This window comes from Triturus cristatus, chromosome 2_2, assembly GCF_964204655.1.
Source record: "Triturus cristatus chromosome 2_2, aTriCri1.1, whole genome shotgun sequence".
Lineage (NCBI taxonomy): Eukaryota > Metazoa > Chordata > Amphibia > Caudata > Salamandridae > Triturus > Triturus cristatus.
In genome coordinates, this window is record NC_140582.1 from 182,938,821 (window position 1) to 182,962,717 (window position 23,897).

The 23,897-nt window shown below is 43.9% G+C and overlaps 1 protein-coding gene across 3 annotated transcripts in view; it reads right to left on the minus strand.

Annotated features, from left to right (window-relative positions):
- The window catches only part of UNC5C (unc-5 netrin receptor C), a 433,268-nt gene that overhangs the window by 113,193 nt on the left and 296,178 nt on the right, over positions 1-23,897 (minus strand). For all 3 annotated transcript variants that reach the window (XM_085641158.1, XM_085641156.1, XM_085641157.1), the window contains exons 5-7: positions 14,333-14,513; positions 11,460-11,627; positions 5,733-5,897 (exon numbers count right to left, since the gene is read on the minus strand). In XM_085641158.1, coding sequence (XP_085497284.1) covers positions 5,733-5,897; positions 11,460-11,627; positions 14,333-14,513 — 514 coding nt within the window. The remainder of the gene's footprint in view (positions 1-5,732; positions 5,898-11,459; positions 11,628-14,332; positions 14,514-23,897) is intronic.

The following is a 23,897-nucleotide window of genomic DNA, read 5'->3' on the forward strand; positions in this document are numbered from 1 at the left end:
CGTCCCTGGGTGTAAAACACTGTAATTACAAGGCTGGGAGAGGGCGCCACGGATTTTATCCCTGCCGGAATCAATAGCGGGCCAGCCTGCCGATCGCTGCTGGAATATGGAACCTGATTAGAGCCCCTATCGATTCGCCCGGCGATCTTGCTGTAGCGAACTGAATAATAGACTTGGGGTTGGGGGAAGGCACTGACGCCGGACTAATTCAATCGAACATTTCCTTGGACGTCTTGTTGTTAAGTGAGTTTTCATATAATTTTTTTTTTTTAATGCTGCATGCTTTCAAGCCATTGAATCTTTCAGCCCGAGTACTTTTGTGGAAATGTAGTGTTATAAGGACTGCATGTCCGGAATGCAGTTTTAGGAGGGTGTGGCGTTGGACCGGCTGCCCAGAATGTTGGCTTAGTTTGAGGCAACAGCTTACAAACACTAACAACAAGGTTACGTACGTGTACGTGCTTATGGAATGAGGTGGGAGGTGCTTTTCTCACCACGCCCCGCCCTGGGTCAGGCAGCAACAACCACACTCACACCTGCATTAGGATACACATGAGACACGTACAGTCGCAAGGATGTGAAGAATAAGAAATAGAAACACACATTTGGCAGGAAAAAAATTGAACAGTTAATTCTCTAGTAAGACAAACAGGTGATATTTATCTCAGGAGAAATGGGAAACTTCGCATATGGGCTAGGACAGAAGGACATTTATGCTGGGCCAGATACAGATTGATACTGGGACCAAACGTGCTCTAGCGCCTTTCCTTTAGGCCTTTCCGGTTCCGACCCCTCCTATTCAGGCAAGTCCCATCAAAATCAGTCTCTGGTCAGGGCATTTCTCACTACAGCGAGAAGATTCTCACAAAAGTAACCCCTAGTCAACTAATTTCACACCCTCACCATCTTCCAACTAAACAGGGCCGGCTTTAGGGTGGTGTGACTGGTGCGGCCGCACTGGGCGCTGACCTTGAAGGAGGTGGGGGCACTGACCTCAAGTTGGGGGGCACTGTGTTTAGCAATAACTTTTTTTTAATTTCAATAAGATTTTATTGAAATTTTGTCATACAAAATCAATACAGAAACACACAAATCTAAACAAATAGACATAAAGAAACATAAAACATGCACAATATCTGTAAAGTATACATTCTGAGGTACCTTCCCCTTCCCTCTGTTTCTTTATAGGCTGCACCTTCCCCTCTGTTCTAATAAGGGGTCACGAGTATGAAGGAGGAGAAAGGGCCTGAGCGGCAGGAAGGGATTAGAAGCAGGGATAGAAAGAGAGAAATGTTCTCGCTTTTGTTCGGAAAGGTAGGAGGCAGGTGGTGTTCTCGCCTTTTTCATGGTGGTTCATATTGGCCTAAGTACTTATCCATAGACGCCCACATCCCTCTGTTGGGCTGTCTCCACAGTGAGTCCCGTAGGGACATCGCGTCCGCCCCCCTAAGGTATATTACCCAATTGAGCCATCCTTTAACCCCTTCAGCGCGGCGCGGATTTTCGCGCCGCGCTGAAGATTCCGTGCGCGGGCGGGGCCATGACGGAGCGGTTCCGTCATGCGCACAGCGCAACCGACGCACGTGACGGAACCGCTCTGTCACAAGCGTCGAACGGGTTAAACGATGCCTTGGATGTGTCTTTCCACTTCTGATTCAAAAGCACCTGCAACAGAGTTCCTTTTGCTTCCAGCTTTCAGGCAGCGATAAAAATGTTACGATAACTCTTGAGATTAATGTTCCTGCTAGAGAGAGATCAAAGTTCTGTCTAGCGGCAGTTTTGACTCGACATAAAGTAGCACGGGGAGTAATATTCCTGCTTCAAAGAACATGAATAACTGAGTGGATTAGTAAAGACAGCCTTTACAAGCACTTTAAAAAAATGGAATGTGTTCGACGGAGGGGCCAAAGAGAGATGAAGGGACTTTTTGCCTGGTGCTAGTGAGGGAATCCAAGAAGGAGGTCTTGGGGGTGGGGAGGAGACCAAAAAAGAATGTTGCACTGGGTGTCACCAGTGCTATAGCCAGCCCTGAAACCGAATCACTGCTATCAAGACCCAACTGGACCATTAGTGAGACTAGAATTTTGCCAATCAGATCACTCAAGTTCACACCACTTGCATTATACACTTTTCCATACCCAGACCATTCTCTGCAACTGCATTCCTAGTGGGACCATTCTCTTCACACCTACTTCCATTGCATGAGGCTCTGTCAATCAGAGGACCCTTTACACAACTAAAGATCCTGCCTCACATGTACTGTCTCTGCAACTACTCGATCTGTACCCCAGCACTTTGGCATGAATCTTGCTGCTACCTCACTGTCCTGCGGAAAGCCCCACCCCACAAACCTGCACTCCCCTTTAGCAGAGTATGCTACTAAGATGCATGAATACATGCAAGTGGCAGTACGGACAACATGTCCTACACAGTCACAAGCACATCACAACCGATCTGAGGCACCTCCTTGGGAATGGTTCTTGAGATTCTCACGGCAGTGGGAAAGGCTTTAAGTAGGGCACGTCTCTGTAACTATCAGTAAGAAGTGACTGAAAAAGGTACCTATCTAGCCATATATTGATGTCCGTAACTTCACAAGCAAAAAACACCGATCAATTTTTTAACAATAAGTAACTGTAATAAACTTAAAGGTAGTCCACATCGGCTCTACAGTCCATTTTAAAGTCACATGCTTTATTTAATATTGCATTCCATAACAGTATTTGTTTTTTCCAGGATGTTGTATTTAATCAAACATATCATTTTTGTCTAGTGTGTACTGTGAGCTGAGCTGCCCTTCTGTGTCAGGGAGAGCTCATGTTGTGGGTGAGTGTATAAAGGCCTCCACTGAGAGTGCTGGAGTTGAGGCTGAAGGTGGTGGGAACTTCTCACAGTGCTGGGTAGTGGCTTATAAAAGTTTTCAGAATACATGCTCATCCAATCCTTAGCCTTTCTGCAGAGTGCACAGAGGAACTCTCACATGTTCCAATAGTGTTTCTTGTATTTCTACCTTTAGTGCAGTAGTTACAAGTGGCGCCCGGGCCCAAGGAAGTCCACTAAACCAAACTATGGCTGTATTAACCCCTTAGTGGAAGGCAGGGATACATTTATAGATCTGGCATAATAGTGCCGCTGTTTGCATGATCCACTGTTATGAATGCTTTAAAGTATACATAAAGTGGGTTTTGGGCCCACCCACCGGCATATTTCATTCTCATATCATCCTAGTGGGTATTTAGTTTATGTATGTTTCTACCATCCAGAAAGCGCTTCAGTTGGAATGCCTGGTAAACTAACTTACACCTTAAAATGACATTCAACCATCAACATTTTGTTCTATTCAGTTCCTTATCTATTATATGCTATGCATACGAAAGGATTCTTTGCAGCTGTTTTCCAGCTTTGGTGAAGCCAGTAGGACAGGCCTTAATCCGAACGCATGAGTGCATGTAACACTGGAAAATATCATTTGTGAATGCTCAAGCGGCTAGACCGTTTAGCTTTGCTAATGCTTGTTCCTTGCTAGCATTTGGCCCAGTGGCACCCTTGCTACATCTCTCTCTGATATCAAAGGACCCGTAACAATCTGTCATGCAGAACTGCTCATTTTCACACAACAGCGACTCCTAGGCAGCACTGCAGTCAAACAAGGCACGCTTCACGTCTGGATCTCCCACCAGGAGATGTGGAGATGGATGCGAGTGGCCTGAATCCTAGAGCCGCCGTTGACATGCCCATCAAAACTACTTTTGTAAGAGCTTTACCGAGCAACGGAAACTGCTGCTCTAGTCCTGTGTGTCCGATACCGCCGATCCTCACACCTTCAATTCTTCTCCGTCAAGGTTCCGTAGAGCGGTGGCCATTGTTCTGCATAGCCGCTTCAACGCTGCCAACTATGAAAAGAGCGCCTTCCACAAGAACTCTGCTTTGAGTGCGCCGGCTCAGCAGGCAGTATCAAAATGCTGCATTTTCTTTAAACCTGTACCACACACAGTCTACTGAAGGATACATCATAGGGGAGGAGATGTTATTTGGAAGAAGACGGCAAACACATAGTTTGCAGTAGCGGTCTGCTAAAATCGTGATCGTACACAAATATCTCCCAACAAAAATGCTAGCATGTGTTTAATTCCTATACTCAGCCAAACTCACTTCATGTGTTAGGGCTGGTTCTGTTAAAGGAACACCAGTGAACTGTTTGCTTTTAGTCAAGGACAATGGAATTCCTGATCAAAGGGGTGAAATTTAAGAGGCAGCTGTCACCAGCAAGGGCTTTAGAGAAAGTGTTGCAAGAGGGAAAAGTGCATTTGGCTCATGAATCGAACTGTGTCAACAAAGCACAACCCAGTTGTGAAATACAAGAAGTAATGCTCTGGAAGGGACCGGAAGCAGATCCCTGATAATGAAACAGAAGCGGTGTATGCACTTCTGGAAAGTGCTGGAACCAGGAAGGTGAAGTTATTTTACAGATCCAGCTGGGGATCTCTGCCATGGACCTTTTGGGAGTATGGATGTCGAATGAGAACCAGTACACCGGCTGACAAGATGAAACCCTCATTCCAGCAAACTGTCTGGCCATTCCAATAGCTGGCACCATGGAGAAAGAATGTATGGCCACAAACCTGAGCGCCCCTGGGATCCTCAGTTCGTTGCTTGTATAGTTATGCGCCTACTCAGCTTGTGTGCCACCTGCAAGCAGTGTGGATACCAGCAGTCAACATAATGCAAATCCTTGGAAAATATAATCCTCTGTTTGCAACACAGTACTACGGTAAATCAACCAGGAGACCAGCAAATACACTCTAAATCTGCTCAACCATGATGTGCGTGTTCCGGACACAACCTGTTCCCTTGAATGCCTTTGGATGTACCAGAAAAAAACATCGACATTTTGAGTTATGTTTGAAGTCGAGTCGGTTGCCACCATTCAGCGATGCACTCATACACCGTAATGGCTATTTCATTTCACCGACCAACCTATCAAACAGTCAGTGGACTCCTTGTTATGCAGTGTTCTGTTAAACATTGTTAGGTCCAAGGCTATATAGAATACATTCACTCGATCATCTATCTGCAAGCAGACACTTCAGAAACATATGCCAACTTCTGGACACGGTGAACAACCTTTACAACGAAACTATTACAACGCACTACACTTACAAAAACATTTTTACAACGCAACATCCACTACAACGCATTCCATTACATAGCATGACACTACAACACATGTTTAAAAACTACCTTTACAACGCATTCCATTACATCGCATACTACCTTTACAACGCATACCATTACAACGCAATCCAACACTTACCCTACTGTTGCACCCCCTGGAGTTAGAATAGTAATTTTTACCCCTATACTATGCGTTGTAATGGTATGCGTTGTAAAGGTAGTATGCGATGTAATGGAATGCGTTGTAAAGGTAGTTTTTAAACATGCGTTGTAGTGTCATGCTATGTAATGGAATGCGTTGTAGTGGATGTTGCGTTGTAAAAAATGCGTTGTAAGTGCATGCGTTGTAAAAGTGTGCGTTGTAACGACATACATCCTCTGGACACTGTCCTCGCTTTACACGATGGGTGCTCGGGCCTCTACCCCATGGTTAATTCCACCAAATCTTTTTTTTTCTAGGGAAGGGACACGGGGATAAAATTGGGAGGATGTGTCCATGAACCTGTTTGTCCCCATCAAACATCCATACCAACTCACCCCTTGTTGCCCACACTTACTTTGCATGCACAAGCCATCGGTGCAGTTTTTAGACTGCAGGGCTGGACCATCGCAGTCTTTCCCGCCGTTTTTAGGTGAGGGGTTGGTGCAATCCCTCTTGCGCCAGTGCGTGCACTCAGTCCCACAAGTCGACCACTTGCTCCAGCTCGTCCACTCGCCATCCTCTGTCACAAAAAAAAAACAGAATGTCTCAGATGCACAAAAGGAAGTGCAAAAACAGCTTTAGCAACACAGATAGCAACAGTCTATTTTCAGTGCACTGTGCTGACTGACAGCCAGAGGTGGAAGTACTTGTACACAGGCTGCTGCTTCTGTTTTTCCTTTTTTCCTCGTTCCTCCATAGGAACTGCAATTTAATATGCGCAGTAACTAAGGTTACAAATATGTTTTGGCCCGGATCATTTTGTGTACTTAAATTCCACTTTATTTCCGCTGCTTTCAACAGATCAAGGGCTTTAGCTCCTAAGATTTGAAGCTTTGCATGTTTTCTCAAATCCTCCGCATTAGACGGCTCTGAGGTCATGGCACGGCCTCCGAGCGGCGCGTGGATTTGATCAGCAGCGGACGGGGCCTGTTTTGCATATTTGTATTACGCAGTTTAATATTTCCCATCGCGGTGCGGGATAAACCGAAAGAGCAGCTGTGAACTACAAGCACTTTGTAAAACCACCTAAGGTTGGAAGACATGCCGGCGCCCAAATCCTGCTGAACACGTGATACCTGCGTGTATTGTCATCGCGTATGTCTGGCAGTTGCTTATCTCGCGGTACTTGTTCGGTCCTGCCACCTGTCTGTCGCTCTCTGCCTACATCAATCTCGAGTTTGGCTGCCATCTTTGTGAATCCCGTTTACTGCTCTTACATTTTGTTCTCAGACCCTCCGACTTAAAAAAAAATTGATTCTGTGAGGACGGGGCGGTACCTAGGAGGGGGCAGGGTTTCATGCCAAGAACTGCCACTTACCGGCCACCCCGTCTCCCTCGCAGAGGCTACTGCCAATGTTTTGGGGTGTTTTCACACCAGGGCCGGACTGGGAACCAAAACTGGCCCTGGCAAAGTGCTCGGACGTCCCCCACCCCCGGCTTGGGGGGGCCGCCGAGCTCTTTGCCAGGGCCGGTTTTTGGCAGATTTTGTTACAGGGCCGATTTTGCAGCAAAAACGGCCCTGTAACATAAACGGCCCCCAGGGCCCCAAAACCGGCCGCCACCCGTGCGGCGCACCAGGGGATTGTCCGGTGCCCGCCACGGCCTGTCCGGCCCTGTTTCACACCTCTTAGTGAACATTAGCTGCTTAAAGCCCCAAAGGATGAGCCGGAAATCCATTAAGTACAGGGGTTGCCAGCTCGTCTTCCCTGCTACGGTGTCATATGGTCTCTTTACCGAGTCACCGTATGAAGGGAGCCGATATCATGTGACACACTCTGGTACCATGTGAATTGACAACTATTGTCCTGAGCATTGATTTAACATCTCCATTTTGTCCATCTGCGTCTTGCTTTTGGTCTTACTGTTATCACGTCATTGTTGGCCTTTGCAGTGGTTTTCCTAAAAAAAAATGGAGTCTACTTCAGTATTGGTTGGATAGGGGCTCGCTCAACAGCATTCATTACAGAATGAGGTGCAAGTTCTGTTGCTCAATCAAACTGTTGCCCTTTTCGCCTTTGCAAATAAATGGGCAGGGTAGATGCTGTGAGTCGATACAAGTTGGTGAATGAGAACTGCTAAATTCTCCCTTACTTTGACAACCATAGCGGGTCACAATCTAAACTGAGTGTTAAGTCCTGATTTGGGATAAACAGGAAAATATTCTGAGTTCTAAAGGAAACACCAAATCAACAGGAGAATCTTCCATTTTATGGAAATTCGTACGGAAGCGGATTCTCCCCTAAATGTAGCACTGCCTCCGGAAAGCGGAGGATTTTCCATTGCCACCCAACTCTAATTCAGGCCCAGTGTCCGTTCATGACTGGGTGACCCTTTAATAATTCCCAGTGTCTAAACCTGCCCCCAGTACTAGGGGTTAGTCAGATTCCAGTGGCTAACATTTTGTGGAATGGACTTGGGTGTAGGGAAATAAAGTGATTTGCCCAAAGTTTCCTACAGCGTAAAAACATGACTCCTGAATGCTCAGTCCCCAGCTAGGAAAAGAGGGTGTAACAAAATCTGATTTCAACTGTGTTCCCTGTCCGGGCCGTTCTAATACACACTTTAAAAAATGTACCTGGAGCTGCACTACCGTGTGACTGGGGGCTCAGTCACTCAGTCAAATATTCTTTATTCGGTTGCATAAAACCATAAAAGACACCAACAAAATTAGAAATACATACTTTCAGGAAAATGCTACAAAGTGCTTCCAGTGTATCAATTAAATGACTTAAAAAAACTAACTGGGTACTCCATATCTTTGGAGGAAAGCCAACTGTATGGATATGTGACAGGCTGGCACTTGAGAGCCATTTCTGTTGTATGGGAAATACTGGGGTGTTCAATTTATTACATATTTTAAGACACACCTAGGACACTCGCTGTGGTTTTACTTTGTGCGGTCTGTTGCTCTAATATTACACTTAAGAGAAAGGGTGATATTTACCCAAAACGTTCAAGGGATGCAATGTACTCTACTTAATGACATCACCACACGTACATGCCCTATTTAACATGACAGTAGTTGCCATATAAGGGTGCAGGGGCAATGATCTCAGCTTACATTTACAAAAAAAATTCCAGACCCACTTAAGGCTATCATTTTATTCAGAACTCAATTTCCTAGAGGAAATAGAGCCCGGTGGCTCAGCCCTTTATCGTGTGGCACTTTCAGCCCTGGCCACCTGCACTTTATATTGCTTCTGTAATGTAATTAAAAGAACAATGCCCTGATCAATCATTTTAGTTTATTTGTTTGCAAAAGGCTGTGGCATTGGCCAGGATTCCCTGTATAGTTTAATATCTATGCCCTAGAAACTGCATGCAAACGATTTTACAACTTGTGAAACTCCACAGGGAATCTCAGCCTGGGACCCAACATGGTTCATTTGAATTCAACAAAATGACAGAGGTGCAACAAGGGCGGGGAGTGGGCTTGGCAAGGTGTGAGTATCAGGAACTGTTTTCACCAGGACTGAAAAAGACTGTAACCCCCTCTCCCCCTCACCCCCCCCCCCCCCAAAGCCCCGGAACCTGCATGTTGGAGCAGTAACTCCCGTGCTACGCAGTGCACAGGGAGGACCATACCTGCCAACTTGAAGAACAATCTCACTGTGTGAGGAGGGGGTGGGAACTTGAAGGGGGCATGGCCTCGTGCTGAGAAGTAACTACGAGGCACTTTTGAACCCCACCCCACACCTAAAACCCCCACCAAAAAAATGCTTCCTGAGGCTGGTGCCGATGTCCTGGGCTGTTTTCACACCCCTTAATGGACGTCGGCAGTACAAAGCCTCTGAAAACGACCAGGAAAACCACTGTTTGCAGTGGTTTTCAGCTCGTTTTCCCTGCCACCATGTGATATCTGCTGCTCACCAGGCGACCGTGTGATGGGAGCCAATATCGTGTGCCACACGGTGGCACCCTGTGAGTTGGCAGGTATGTAGGACTCATTCTGCAGTATAGGAGGAAAGCCATTGACAAGCAGGACAGTGTGTCTTAATTTCCCATACATTTAGAGCATCATCTGAAATGGACGAGTAATGGATGTGTGGGATGTGAGTCAACAAAGGCCCCAGTCTAAGGGAGGGCAATGAGAATGTTGTGGAGATGAGGATCTTTATGATTGTGCGGATGAGCGACTACAACAATTATATCAGAAAAAAACATACCCAGATGGGACCACGGGGTGCTTGAGGCTGAAAGCAGATGTCAAAAATCAAGCAGGTACAATCACATGTAAAAAAGCAAGTAACAGAGGGAAAAGAAGCAGTTACAGAGCTAGAAAACGTTGGCAGCGGGGGGCAGCATGAAGAGCGGTGATGTTACTTTTTCAGGATCCTACTCTGTGCCTTTTCAGTGATCCCATTTTAAGGTCTCAGAGAGCTTTGCTATGATGTTGGCCAGTGGTGCCCAACCCTCCCCCACACCACCCACTTACATTACCCCCACCCCAGACTTATGGAAATTAAAAGGGATTCAAAGAATCAGACAATAAAACTGTAGAAAAGAGACGCAAAAACAACAGGTCACTATATAAAAGGTCACTTGCTACTTTATTCTGTATGGCTCTCATCACCAGATCATCCTCCAAAGAAAGTTCATCTTTCACTTGCCAGAACTCTTTAAGTTCATCACTACATTTATCACTCCCAGACCATCCATCCATGCATTCTCCTGTAGGTTTTACTTCCGAGTATCCAATATGTGTTGTGCTTGTAGCCACCAGTATACTTGTATCCACATTTCCAAATGTTTCTGAATAGTTCTACATCCGTATATGTTTTAAGTTTCATAACATTCTAAGGGCCTGATTTCGAGTTGGATCATGTACTGTCAACATTGCATGGGCTAAGAATGTCCTCAGATGGATTCTATGCTGGATTTAGAAGAGGAAGGCACATTTGTGGACTGTTATCCATATTTAGCACTTCCTCCAGAAATCACAGGTTTCTGCTCATTATTTAGTCCTTCCTAGATAGATCACAGGATTATCCTTCAGAGAAACTTCCTCCAGAAATTGGATGATCCGTTATCACCCACCTCTAAATCAGGCCCCAAGGGTCTCTACACCCATATATCATTCTATGTGTTTCTACAGCCATACATCATCCTGTGTTGGTGAATCAATCCATGTAGGATTATAAAGGGTGGTGGACATTCTATTTGTCTGGATGTCAGGGGATAATCATAAGAATCCATAGAGCAGTTATTTCTCAGTGTATCTATATGTCCATCCATTATTTGGTATGGATTTGTATATCATTGTGTGTGTCTTCACCTCCAAACATCATCCCATGAGTCTGTATGAAAATGTATATCTATGCATTCATACAAGGTTTGGTATGTCTGAGTAGCTGTATATCCATGTTTCATACCGTGTACTTCTGTACACCATTGTATGTGTCTTTACATCCATGCATTGTGATGTATGTCTCTGTCTCTATATCCATGCATTTCGACACTGCTCTGAAGGTCCATGCATTTTTCTGTTTGAATACCTATATGTCATTCTGTGTACATCCATACATCATGTGTGTCTTTACATCCACACATCCTCCCATTTACCTCTGTGGGCCAAGTTGTCTATTTATTTATACAACAGTCACTATGTCCACGCTCATTTGTGTTTGTTTGTATGCCTATGTATCATTCTGTATACTTCCGAACATGATGTGTGTTTTTACATTTATACTTCCTCCCTTGTGTCTCTATATGTGTGCATGGCATGCATACATGCAAGGTCAGTATGGGGGAGGGGTGTGGCGCAGCGGTCAGAACGGCTTTCTCCAGAGTGTGGGGCTCACAGTCCGAACCCTGGCACCGGCGGCAGCTCAGCTCCGCATCATGTGACTCTGGGCAATAGCTCACTTAAACTCCCCGACGGCCCCCAGTGCCTTGAAACCTTAAGGGTTGATATGGTTGTGCTTTACAAATAAAAAATAGGAATAATGTGTGTGCATGCATATTTCTGTGTCTATGTGTCCACTTATCACCCTGTGTGCTGTTAACACAATTCGCTCCTTGTTGTCTATGTATGTCCATGCAGCCATTCACAGGGCTGAACTTCACTGCCCCTTTCCTTTACCTGGGCACATTGTTGTGCATGTCATTTTCTGGACATTCTGCCCATCGCAGAGAGCCCCACCGTTGAGAGGGGCAGGGTTGGTGCAGGTCCTGGTACGCTTCTGGTAACCTTTACCACACCGGTTGTTACACACAGACCACTCCGTCCAGGTTGACCATCCTCCATTTACTAGAATGAGAAATTTGGATGAGAAGAAAAAAAACCACATAAGTCTATTTTAAGTTGACCAAAACAACACTTTGCTACATCCGAAAATTCCCCTTTGTTTTGGAAAAAAAGCTGTAAGCAAATCTCCATTCTAATATATTTTTATGGGGAAAATGCCAGATGACAAATGAACAATTTCAAAAGAAACCTGAAAATGTCCTGGCACTTGAAGTTTGCCAAAGGGCGTAAGGCATCTGCGGTTGGCAGCTGCCCATGCACTGGTGTGTTTGCAGGCTTACCACAAGTTGGAATATTCGCCCATTTCTCTGTACCCTAAATGCCACAAACACATTCCTTATTATAACTTACAACCGCTCAAATACACATGAAGTGCAAGAACACGGACGTCTTTTAGATACTTTTGGAGAATGTTCTTCTGGCAGCAACTCACTTATGAATAACTTGTTCAGGTATTTCAGACGCAGGGTTTTCCTACCTAGTTCCATACAATGGCTTCTTGAATATATGACCCACAGGCAAATTAAAGTACATAATTATGTCTTCGAAAAATATTAAACAAACCAGAAAACAACATGGAATGTGTTTTAGATGCTTTGAGGATTTTGGCATTTTAATTTGAAAAAGTGATTTTTTTACATTCAACTACATTGGTAGAAAGGTGGTATGGCAAGAAAGATGCACACAAGTCTAACAAGAACAGATTGCTTCAATTGCATGTACGATTAAAAAAAGACAAAGTAAGAGGGAAAGAGAGAAATGAGGTTGGCTACAGGGTTCCCTCAGTTCCAAGAAAATCAAGAAATTGGCTAATTAAAAAAAAATTCTATCATCAAAATAGAAAAAGAAAACAAATGTAAATGTTGTTGTACACTGAATTCTTTTTATTTAATAGTAAAGTCACCGAGCACTGCAGAGGAAACTACTGACCAACAATTTAATCTACAGTAAGGGACAGTAATTTATAAAGTTGGACCACTGATCTGGGATTACTGGCCTCTCAGACACCAGTATATTGAATTGTGCGAGATAACTCTTTTAAAAAAACATTGGCAAAGCCAATAGGTGAGATATTCATACTTGAGTGGTGATATATCTGCTGCAGTGCAAAACAATTAAAAAACAATTTGTATACAGTTCATGGAGGAGATAAAAAGACAGAAAGTACTTTTAGGTGTAAAATAGTCGCTCATGCATTAAAAGTGAAGTGGAAAGATACTTTCAAAATTGAATAGAAAGCAGGTGAGACTAACAGACACCTGTGGTCTGATCCAAGAAGTGACTGACAATGTCTGAAACCAAAGACTGATGGAGCCCGAGAAAAAATAGTCAATAGATGAAGGATGCTGAACCAAAAGCCCTCACAGTGCGTATAGAATACAGTATGTTCACCATGAGTGGAGCAACCACCATTACACATCAAACCTAAAAAGAACCCCAGAGTAGCCAATCTTAGGACAGGATACTTTTATGGGGCGTGCCTATGCCGAGTGTGCTTCCAGTTATAATACGTATAGAATAGAAAAATAAATATCTTGAAAACATGAAATTCCGTTACGGGATAGAAGAATAAATTCTGCTTCTTTGATCAATGCTCTTCAGGCCTTATGCTAAAAATGATACATAATGGTAGAAGTACTGGAGCACCATGCATCCATGCTATCACACATGTTTTTGAGGCATGCCTGCTCTCCAGAGATTCTGGGATGGTTCCTTAAAATTAGAAAGGCTTTCTAAAGTCCATCCGACAGAATTCAGCCATTATGCAGTCATGTCATGCTCCCTAAACAAATTTATGTTTCTGCTCCCAAGGGGATGTAGAGGGTGCTTGTACCACCTCCTTTCAAAAACATTGCACCAAAGCCTTTTACTTACAGTGACACATTTCTCTGCTTCTCCAGTGATGTAAATTTCAGGAGCCATTTTGAAATTAAGTGGCTTCAAGGAGGCTATGACATAGAACAGCTGCTTATACACTAGGTTTCATCTCAGTTTGCAACTCTTATTGATTTCTGGGGGATTCTGTTACTTAAGCCATCAGAAAACATTTCAGATAGTGCACAATAATTTGGACAACATTCTGGCAAACGTGGAAAACATATATCTGTTTTAAGAGAATTAGGCCGCTACTGAAAGGAAGTCAGTAGTCTTAGCTGTAACCAATGGCATTGCTGTTATAGGTCAATTAGCCCAAATCCAACACAACACTTTCAGAGTACACTCAGATGAACGCATAAAGCATTGTTCTAAAGAGGAAGAAACAGCACAACAAACCCATGCAAGCAGTAATATGAGCATAAGTAATTCTGATTAACTCCGATCTGCCCAATTTTTTATAATCTTACTTGCCTTTTCCTCGACATATATGTATAAGTATTGTATATTGGATGCAAGCACTGGACGTATTCTTTTTTTATAATTTTTAACATCAAGACCCACTTACGTATGTCAGTACTTATATAATAACCATTCAAAAAAAGAAGAGAAATTGCTGATACCTCATTTCACAGTGTCCATTTTGAATTTAACAATCATTTGATGTACATATAATGGACACTGTGCTTTAGGCAGTAGATGAAACCATTGTGGAGAAGAGAGGGGTGAAAGTCACAGCTTTCTACCAGTACTGAAGCTTTTCTGGGTATCGCATTAGATCATGGAAGGGGTTTGAGTCCCAGATCACAGGGACAATAGGTGACTGGACTTACCATAGACAATGACCGTGGCCGTCGTGCTCCTTCTCTTTGTGACAATGTTCTTGGCCACGCACGTGTAGTTGGCCGTATCTGAAAGGCGTGCCTGCTTGATGATGAGGTTGTGGTCAATGGTGATGTAAAAATTTCGGTCCTCCACGGGATCAATGACCTCTTCATTTTTCAGCCACTCAACCTATGGGTAAAGAAGCACATCTTTACAAGGTATAAGAAGCTGCCGCGCTAGCCTTCCACAGACTGCTGTATGAGCCTTTGGGCATTGTCTACAATGCAAACAAGCAAAGACATTTGGCCGAGAGTTTAGGCACTGCACTATACTACACTGGCACCGGTATTTTGGAGTACATAAAGTAGTATTTTTGTAGTAAGTACTCTTAGTAACTCCCACAGGACTTGCAAGTGAATTGTCCCCAAACCTCTCAAATGGAGATAAAATGTGAGTATTCAGGGAATATCCATTTATATTCAGTATCGATGGAAAAGACCGTGCCTCTGCACTTTTAGCAATAGGGAGTTGGACATTTCAGGGCCAACTCACAAAGTAAGACTAGGTAGAAGAATGCTACTTCCTTTACTTGCAAATGCTTTTGTGAATCGGCGCTCATTTGTCAGGTAAAGAAAAAGCAATAAAAACAAATTTAGCCAACAAGAATGACAAGCAACAAAATGCCGTCCAATCTCAACCAGTACTTTGTCTTTTATGGCTCTGTCTTCAATATAATGGTTTGTAGCTGTTGGTCTATTGCTATAATGTTCTTTTGTCAATCTCAAAAGGGAACGATACCGGTGTTTGGCAGCAGGAGCCCAGGGAGGACAGAGACCAGCACTGGATTTTGTGCACAGCATATATAATGCAAAGGTAGGCTGTTCTCCTTATCCATTGAGTCATATGGAGTTTCTCAAAATTAGACGAAATATCCTGGTGAAAAGCAAAACATGCAAAATCCACCCACTGAGAGGTTACACTATACAAGGTTGACCCCCACACAAGAAGTCAAATTTGTCATCAGGTTTGCACAAGTAAGTTCAACTTAATTCAGCAAAAACATCCATTAGTGAGGGTAAATTTCAAATAATTGTATCCTTGCAAAGAGCATTAACGGAGTCAGAAATTTAGAAAGAATTGCGGAGTTTCTAAAATTGAAAATTCATTGTTACATGCATCAATACATTTGCAGGCTTTCTCAGCTGGTCTGACCTGCAAAAATTAATACAGACCTATCAATTGCTACACTGACAGGTTTTCACATAGGCGTTGCAGGTAGATTGTCTATTTAGAGACACACAAAAATGTACTACTATCTGAGGTAGGAGAAAGTACGCATCTCAAGGCACACATGAAAAGAAGACACGTCTTACACTACTCCCAAATAGGGGATCTGGGTTGTAGTAGAAGGGGTTCATTCATGCGGTAAAATATTAACTAGTAGAGCTTGACAGCATTTATTTTTCTGCCTCCAAGCATTTGGTGTGACCCACTTGTGACCTACTTGGAAGCTATGCATTAGCATCAATTTTACTTCATTGCTTAGGCAAAATAATGTATAGAAACATCTGTTCACTAGTCTGTCCTTTAAGACACCAGTGCTCTCTGAGCTTTACCCAAAACTAAAATATCATAATTTAACTGACAAAACCCATTAACTAGTGGTTTTCCAGGCTTAGTCGACGAATGATGGGCACAGCACAGAAAGGGACTGGTACCATGATTAAATTCGGGCTCTCCCATCGATGGACTGTCTGTTGTCCAGCCCAGCACGGGATCACAGAAAGGAACGCAAAAAAAAAACAAATTATAAACATTGGGGTAGGAGTTTGTATCACCCACCAATCTTTCAAAGGCTATTGTTTGGATAGTGCGGACGAGTCTTAACTTTTGCTCCTTTAGGAAAGATCGAAAATGCGCTATAATATTAGAAAATCTAACTTTCAGCCGACTACCCAAAAATGTATTTCTTGGCACTGTGATTTCAACTGCACTCCTACATCTGAACATAGCTATGGTGCCCCAGTGGAACCCTTAACAAAGAAAGGCTGTAGAAGTCCAGACAGAGGAGACGCAGGGGAGCCTCTTAGGGATATCCACAATGGACATGAAATGTCACTTACAGTTGCCCTTGCCATTCTGTTGAGTCGACATTCTTAGGAGATAACCATACTGCGTCTGCGGCTCATCTGCACTTGGACGATCTCTCTGTTTTGGAGATGCAAGCATTGGCCATGGCACGTGACCCACTGGTGAATGCAATGCCAAGCATGCTCAAATAGTAATAATAATAATACTAATACCAATAATAATAATAATAATAATAATAATAATATTTCCACCACAAAAAACCAACAATCATAATAATAATAATGATGATAATATTTCCAAAAACAATTAAAAATAATAATAATAATATTTCCAACAACAAAACACCACCAACAAAAACAACTACAATAATAATAATAATAACAATAACAATAACACTCATAATAATAAGGACCACGGTAGTGAACAGGATTTGATGGCGTGAGGAGAAAGAGATGTTGTCTTCACTAAGAGATACGCTTCCAGGTATTAAATATTATGTAAAAGCAACACAATCTTTTCCACTCAAAATGAAGGTATTTGTATACTTCATTGGATTAGTAGTTTCACAGATTTTCATTGCTCACTCCCATCCATCATTCTGCAAAAGGGCTTCGGGGCTCAGAAGAACAATATACATTTAAGGCTACCTCATTACAGACTAAATTAAAAAGTGAGAACAGAAACAAATTCTAATTTAGGAAAATGGCCATGGTAGAAAGAAATTGAAAAACAACTAATTTAATTGAAAGAGTTCAAGAGAAAAAAAATAACCTTTCAGTTAAATATCCTGAAATCTGCTCACTGAAAAAAGCAGGTGGAAAAGTTATTCAGAGTGGAAGGGTGGGTGAGCCTCCACCTTCTGTTAGAAGGAGGGTGCAGAGCGCATAAGCCTGAGTTTGAAAGCAGGTTCATAAAGAGCACTGCTTTACTCACAGTCAGTAGCGGCTCGTGGAGAGAGTGCCGTGGGGCGTGGGGCGTTGGGCGTTGAGGGGTGAGGGGTAGTAAACTCCGGCTCACGGACAACCAGAGTAATGTAAGTAAATAAATAAATAAAACGGATTTCATTGCGCGCGCTGAAACGCATTGGAGTTTCAGTGCACGCAATGAAATTAGTTTGATTTATTTATTTACTTACATTACTCTGGTCGGCCGTGAGCCGGAGTCTACTACACCAACCCTGCCCCTCCACCCGCCCCGCCCTGCCCCACCGCCCAGCGCACTCCCTCTACGAGCTGCTACTGCTCACAGTGCTTTAAATGTAAATATGGAAGTGCAGGTACTCACTATTCAGAATGCTTGTTTGCTCCTGTGAAGTGCCTGTACTCTCCCATTAACCCCTTCGACGCGCATGACGGAGCGGTTCCGTCATGCACGTCGGTTGCGCTGTGCACATGACGGAACCGTTCCGTCATGGCCCCGCCCGCGCACGGAACCTTCAGCGTGGCGCGGAAATCCGCGCCGCGCTGAAGGGGTTAAATGTATGGCAGCAGTGAAGAACATTGCAGGTGCTCTCCCTTTCAAATGAAAGAAGTGCAGGTACTTAGGGCCAGACAGTGCCTCCCCATTTAAAGGACTGTTTGTGCAAGATATCCTTGAATTTGTGCAGGAAATTGTGGCGCAGCCTGAATGTCGCAAATGAGTCTGAACTTCAGATTTAGCGAGTCACGTAAAAAAAAGTGCCTCAGTTGCTTAACCACAGTCAGAAAAGGGCCCTAAAGGCTGAAACATAGCAGATAAGTAACAAGGTGAGTGGCATGAAACGGATCAGGCGGTCTACCAGAGTGAAAGGAAGAAGCGGATGTGCGGACGCATGCAATGGCATGAGGTATGCACCTCTTAAGTACAGCTGTGGACCAACATAGACCTGCTATGTGGCTAACAACGTTATGAAAGGGTTCAGTAATTCTACGAGTAGATATCTGTATTTTTGTATTCTGTCCACACCGATGGAAAAAGGTTCTTTTGAATTTTTGGGAATAAAAAAAAGCTGACCCATAAATAGGCAATTGTGGTTTTCAGAAGTTGGAAAAATTTAAAGAAATACCCCTTTTTATTTCAAAACATACTCCTTTCCTCACCCCATCTCAGATCACTTGCTCTCCAGTTAATGGGTTGGTCCACGCTACACTAGTGCTCGTTGCAACGCTTTAATTCAACTCATACCACAAGATGGAAGAATTTATCCTTAGACTGAGCCTTAGAGAACGAGGACATTAAACAAGCACCCGCTTGCATGTGAGGATCTAGTGATAGAGCTGCCAGCCGAGAGGCGTACATGCCACTAAGAACTTCAGGATGGAAGGAAATGTGCCTTTCTCAGGGTTACTTTCAACCATCTACTGTTTTTTACTGAGTCTATTAACTGGGAAATCCTACTCTGTCCGCTTGTGCATACAGTTCTGCCGTCACCTAAACTACCATTAAATCCTCTATGGCTCAGCCACTTGCCGACACTCATGATGATGGAACAAAAACTACATTACCCATAATCCTCGCCTTGTTGGAAAGTGTGTAATGCACAGGGAATTTTTGAACATTTAAATGCTTGGTTGTCTAGATGGACACAGCTGATAATTTGCCTTGTGTTATGTTGTCTTGAGACGGTCATGCTGCTGACAAAATCTTTGAAATATATACTTTGGTAGTCTGGTTATCCACCCACCCGTAGTGCATGAAGTAGTGCAGTATCATAAAACAAGCATTGGCATAGCCAATAGGTCTCGCCTTTGGGACCTTATAAGTGTTTAGCCATGCAACAGTTGCATAACTAAACACTTATAAGGTCCCAAAAGCAAGACCTATTGGCTATGCCAATGCTTGTTTTAACTGCTGCAATCTATTGAAGCCTCACGGAGGCGATGGCGATCAAACATCAAAGCGAAAGTGAAAGTAATCGCGGTAAAGCGTGACGCGCACGCCCGCGCACATGCACTGTAGCTCTAGGCTGGCCTGGTAGCACTTTTTGGAGCCCTCACAAAATGTCTCGCCAGACCATCGCATGCGCGGGGTCAGGCGAGACCTAAAAAAGTGTGGCTTTCCCATGGCCAGGCCTGAGAGATGCAACGAGCCTCTGTGCAGCGCCCCCCATTGGCGCACAGAGTCTCAAAAGACATTGGCACTGAGTTATATCTCCAACCTCAATAGCACGCAAGACAATGTCATTGCCCAAACCTAATAAGTCAATAGCACCAGCCCATAAAAATGGAATCCAAGATTGGATTCAGATTCCCAAAATGGATGATCACTATTAAGGCGATACCTTCAACATGTTGGCTTTGATGCACGTTGACCTTTACCTGTTCAGGCTACTCCCTTCAAGGTCATGTATCGGATCCACCAGCAAAAACGACAGAACTGACGTAATGGACCTACGCCGTGCCAACGTCATCAGTGGCATCAGTAAGGATGAATAAATTGCGCTCGGAGGTAGGCGAACATATCTTCCTCCTCTAACGTCACAGATATGAACTGATGAAAACTATGCCTGAGTGGGCCACACGTGAGCTCTTGCCATTAGGGTGCCCTGGAAGTGAAACACATGTTCCTGTAGGTGAGGCGCTTACCAGTGAGGGGGCCGTGAAAGCCTGCATTACCCATCATTGAGAGTGGCCGACCTCCCACTAATATGCACTACAGGGCTGCATAGCAAAAAAACACAAGAATAAAAAAATAAGGTAAACATCAGGTAAAAAGAAAATAGTAGTTTAACATTGAAGGTGAGATCGCAGGAAAGCATCGTTTCTGATTCATTGATTTTGCACCAAGTAATTTACGCGTCTGCAATGAACATTTTTGCATCCAACCGCACAGCTAAATAGGTAATTATTGTAATTGGATTCAAAAGTACGAGCCTGCCAGTATATTACACGAATGAAAATGGCTTGGAAGGTGTTATCTCAAACTGTGGCTTTTTTTCGAGCCATTATTTTTATTGTCATGCTAATTGAACATGAAGCGAAGTGGAAAGTTTCCAGCCAGCCATCCACGCGCTCATTCATTGACAATTAGAGGATTGATTAGCGAAGACGTACGAATGCAGAAAAAAAGAATTAATTTATTAAATGCTATTGACGTGCATTGTTGCTCTAAGCTGTCTTCGTGAAAGGAGCAATGAATACACTTTTTAACACGTAGATTTTTCTGTGTTTGTTGGTTCATACAGGCGCGTGATGGCCTATGGTACCTGCAGCTGAAACACTGCATTGCCAGGCTCATGGAGTCAGATATAAAATCCCAATTTAAATTTATTGGCGGCAGATGTCTCACTGTGTGGAGATGCCCTGGTGCCTGGAATGGTTTTTGTACCATTTTGCAGCTTAAGGTGCCTCCGCGCCAATGCAGATACGCTAATCTGTTGATTTAGCCTTTCACAGGTGGATTTGTCAGAATCTGACACATTTTGCCAGAGGTGCTCATGGATGGCAAAAAAAGAGATTACTGTCAATTTAGGATCATGAGATGGATGCAACCTTCATTTTTGTTTGCTTCGGCACAGTCATCTCGAGGAAAACGCTGAAGGGCGACATCACCTTGAGACACATGACCACTATGGGAATGGAAGGCCCATGGGAGACCTAGTCGGTCCCTCTTTACCCATCTCCAGCACCCATCACCTGTGGAATCAAATCCACTCCTCAGGAATGTGTAGCCCTAGACCACCAAGGTGTTTTTACTTCTGGCAGACCTTCTTGCCTGTATCCATTTCAAAATGTCAGGATCTTTATCGAATCTAGAGAAACCTACTTGCTGGCTCAGGACCGAACAAATCTATCTCTTTCTTCCTTAGATTTCTTTCGTTTCCTCAAGAATTGGAATGCTGCCCTCTGAGAGCTCTGAATGTTCCTTGCACCTTCATTTTTCCCCATCACCCTTACTTTACGGCACTCGGAAGCATCTTCAACAGCATGTCTAGCATCTCACAATTAATTTTATTTTTAAATGGCCCAAAACCACAATTTTTGCTTCATAGCCTATGGTATGCTAAAGCTTATGTGGTACAAGAAAGCCTGCAACCCAGTAGCGGCTGGCAGGGAATACGGGTGGCGAGGCTGAAAAAAAAAAGAAACATAATAAAAACCACATAACTATTTCCGCAGCCGCTGTCTCTCCGTCATTCTTTCTGTTACTGCAAGTCCGGACCCAGGAAGCACCCGGGCTCTCCTAATCCAGTCACAATGCTGCAATACAGCTTTGTGATCGGTTCACCTAAGCCAATCACAGCGCTTCAATGCAGCGTTGTGATTGGTCTGAGCGACATGGGTCGGCGCTCAGATGGGGACTGGGGGCCTGGGCATGTTCCCCACCAGGCTGTGTAATGCAGCCTGGTGGGAACATGCTAAGTGCACATAATGCTTTGACTGGGTCAAGACGGCCGGCCAAGAAGTCATGCGCACTTTGAGAATGTGCACTTACCACCCCTCCCAGGCTTCGACCCCAGCCACGCCAGCCCTAACCCGCTCTATAGCAAAGAAAATTAAAATGATGATAACAATGTTATTATCTTTTTAATTTTTTCTGCTCTCAGAGCAGTGGGTCACCTCTCCTCTGCCGTAGTGGAGGAGCCACTCCTTCTGCAACCACTGAACTGGCAGTTGATCGACGAGGTCCCCTTATGAAAATTCAAGGACATAGAGTTGTCCAGCTGGTGTTTTAGATTTACTAGTGAGTATATGGGGCTGTATTATACAATGCGGAGCATTTTCCTTGTTAGCGCTGGGTCAACCTTTCAAAAGGTGCGCTTGGTGCTAACAAGTAGAGTGCGCCATATTAGATTGAATGCGCTTCCCCAGGGCAGCTGCAAACTAGTGCTGCCCGGAGGCAGCGCATTCAAGTGAAATACAGAGTGGCATTGAAGCAGCCGCTCACTGTTTCACTGCGCTGGTGGTAACCCACCTGCACATTTAAGAGGGGTGAGAGATCCCCATGCAGGTGGGTGCAGTGAGGGACTGCAACTGCCTGCAAGGGGATGTCTAGTGGGTCCATAAGATCCCCTTCATCCCCTCCAGAGGGCTGCCATCAGGGGATGCACTGACGGTGTGCCACCTTTTGCGTGGTGCACTGTCAGTGCGCCTCCTGACAGCTTCTTTACCTTTTCGTCTATAATACGGCATGGGTGCAGAGGCAAAAAGATTCCCTCCTTTACTGGGGCCACACCCCCACGCAAATGAGGGAATGTGTTTTGATGATGGCACTGGCACTATATGTAGCCAGCACTATCTGTATTACAGAAGGGGCCACTCAAGCATCTGTGGCCCATTCTATAATACCAAAGTGCCTAAGGGGGCGCACAAAGTCGGTGCAAATGCAAGTTGCACCCCAGGGCACTTTTTATAATACAGCCCATGATAGGCTAGGGAATGGTGACAAAGCCTTAGAGGGAGACATTGGAAAAGTCACTCCTTATTCTGGTCTAAACTCCAGACATCAATTCCTAATCAGTTCAACTCAAGCCCTCGCTTTTCACTTTCAATGAATCTAACATTTATAAATCCACATTAAAGATTGGCAGCTAGTGATTCCTTCAAAAAACCGGCTTTGAAAAACATGGCATGGCTGCACATCCAATGAAATTTCTTTCAACTACTGGACAAGCAGTCTCCTTAATCAAATGATAAAACTGACCTATAGTCTTCTGGACGTGGCTTTGCAAAGCAAAGACCATCATAAGGCCCTTTCCTTCTCCAGAACTCTTAAATTATATATGTAATTGCTTGCCCATGCATGGTCTACACCGCATATGATCTGCATGATCTGTTGTGACCTGCATGATCTGTTGTGACCTGCATGATCTGTTGCTGTCTGCTTTCTTACCTCAAACCAAGAAGTGTTTGTTGTTAGTACTGGTGTGACCTGCATGATCTGTTGCTGTCTGCTTTCTTACCTCAAACCAAGAAGTGTTTGTTGTTAGTGCTGGTGTATAACACATACCACCACACCTCCCTAACATGTGTAATGTAGCATGATTTCTTCTATAAAGTGATTTCTCTTCCCAGCTTAGTTTGATGCGCCCTGTCCTCAAATGCAACCAAATGAAGCAATTTATTTCTGAAACTTTGCTGCCACTCACCCCTGCTCCTCATATCTACATAAACCTATCACCAAGCATATTAACACTTATACCTTTTGCTGATTACATGACTGGCTGTTAAGCTAGGAGATACTTGTGCAAAGCACATATATTACCTCATTTAACATCCACATCTAGCCCACCTCTTTGTCACTGCTGAAATAGAAACCTCAGGGACATTCTTGAAAATCACATTTGGTCTCTGTTGATCAGGAAAAGCCTGCACATGGCAACCAATAATGCACATCTATATCATAACCAGTTGAATTCTGGAGGAAGAACATGTCAAGACTTCACAACTTTCACCTTACCGGCATCTGTGCTAGGCTTTCAGTAAAGAATGTACGAGTTGCTTACTAGAATGAAGTGTCTTCTTAGATGTACATATGAATCGCGTGTAATCAGTAAATCCCTAT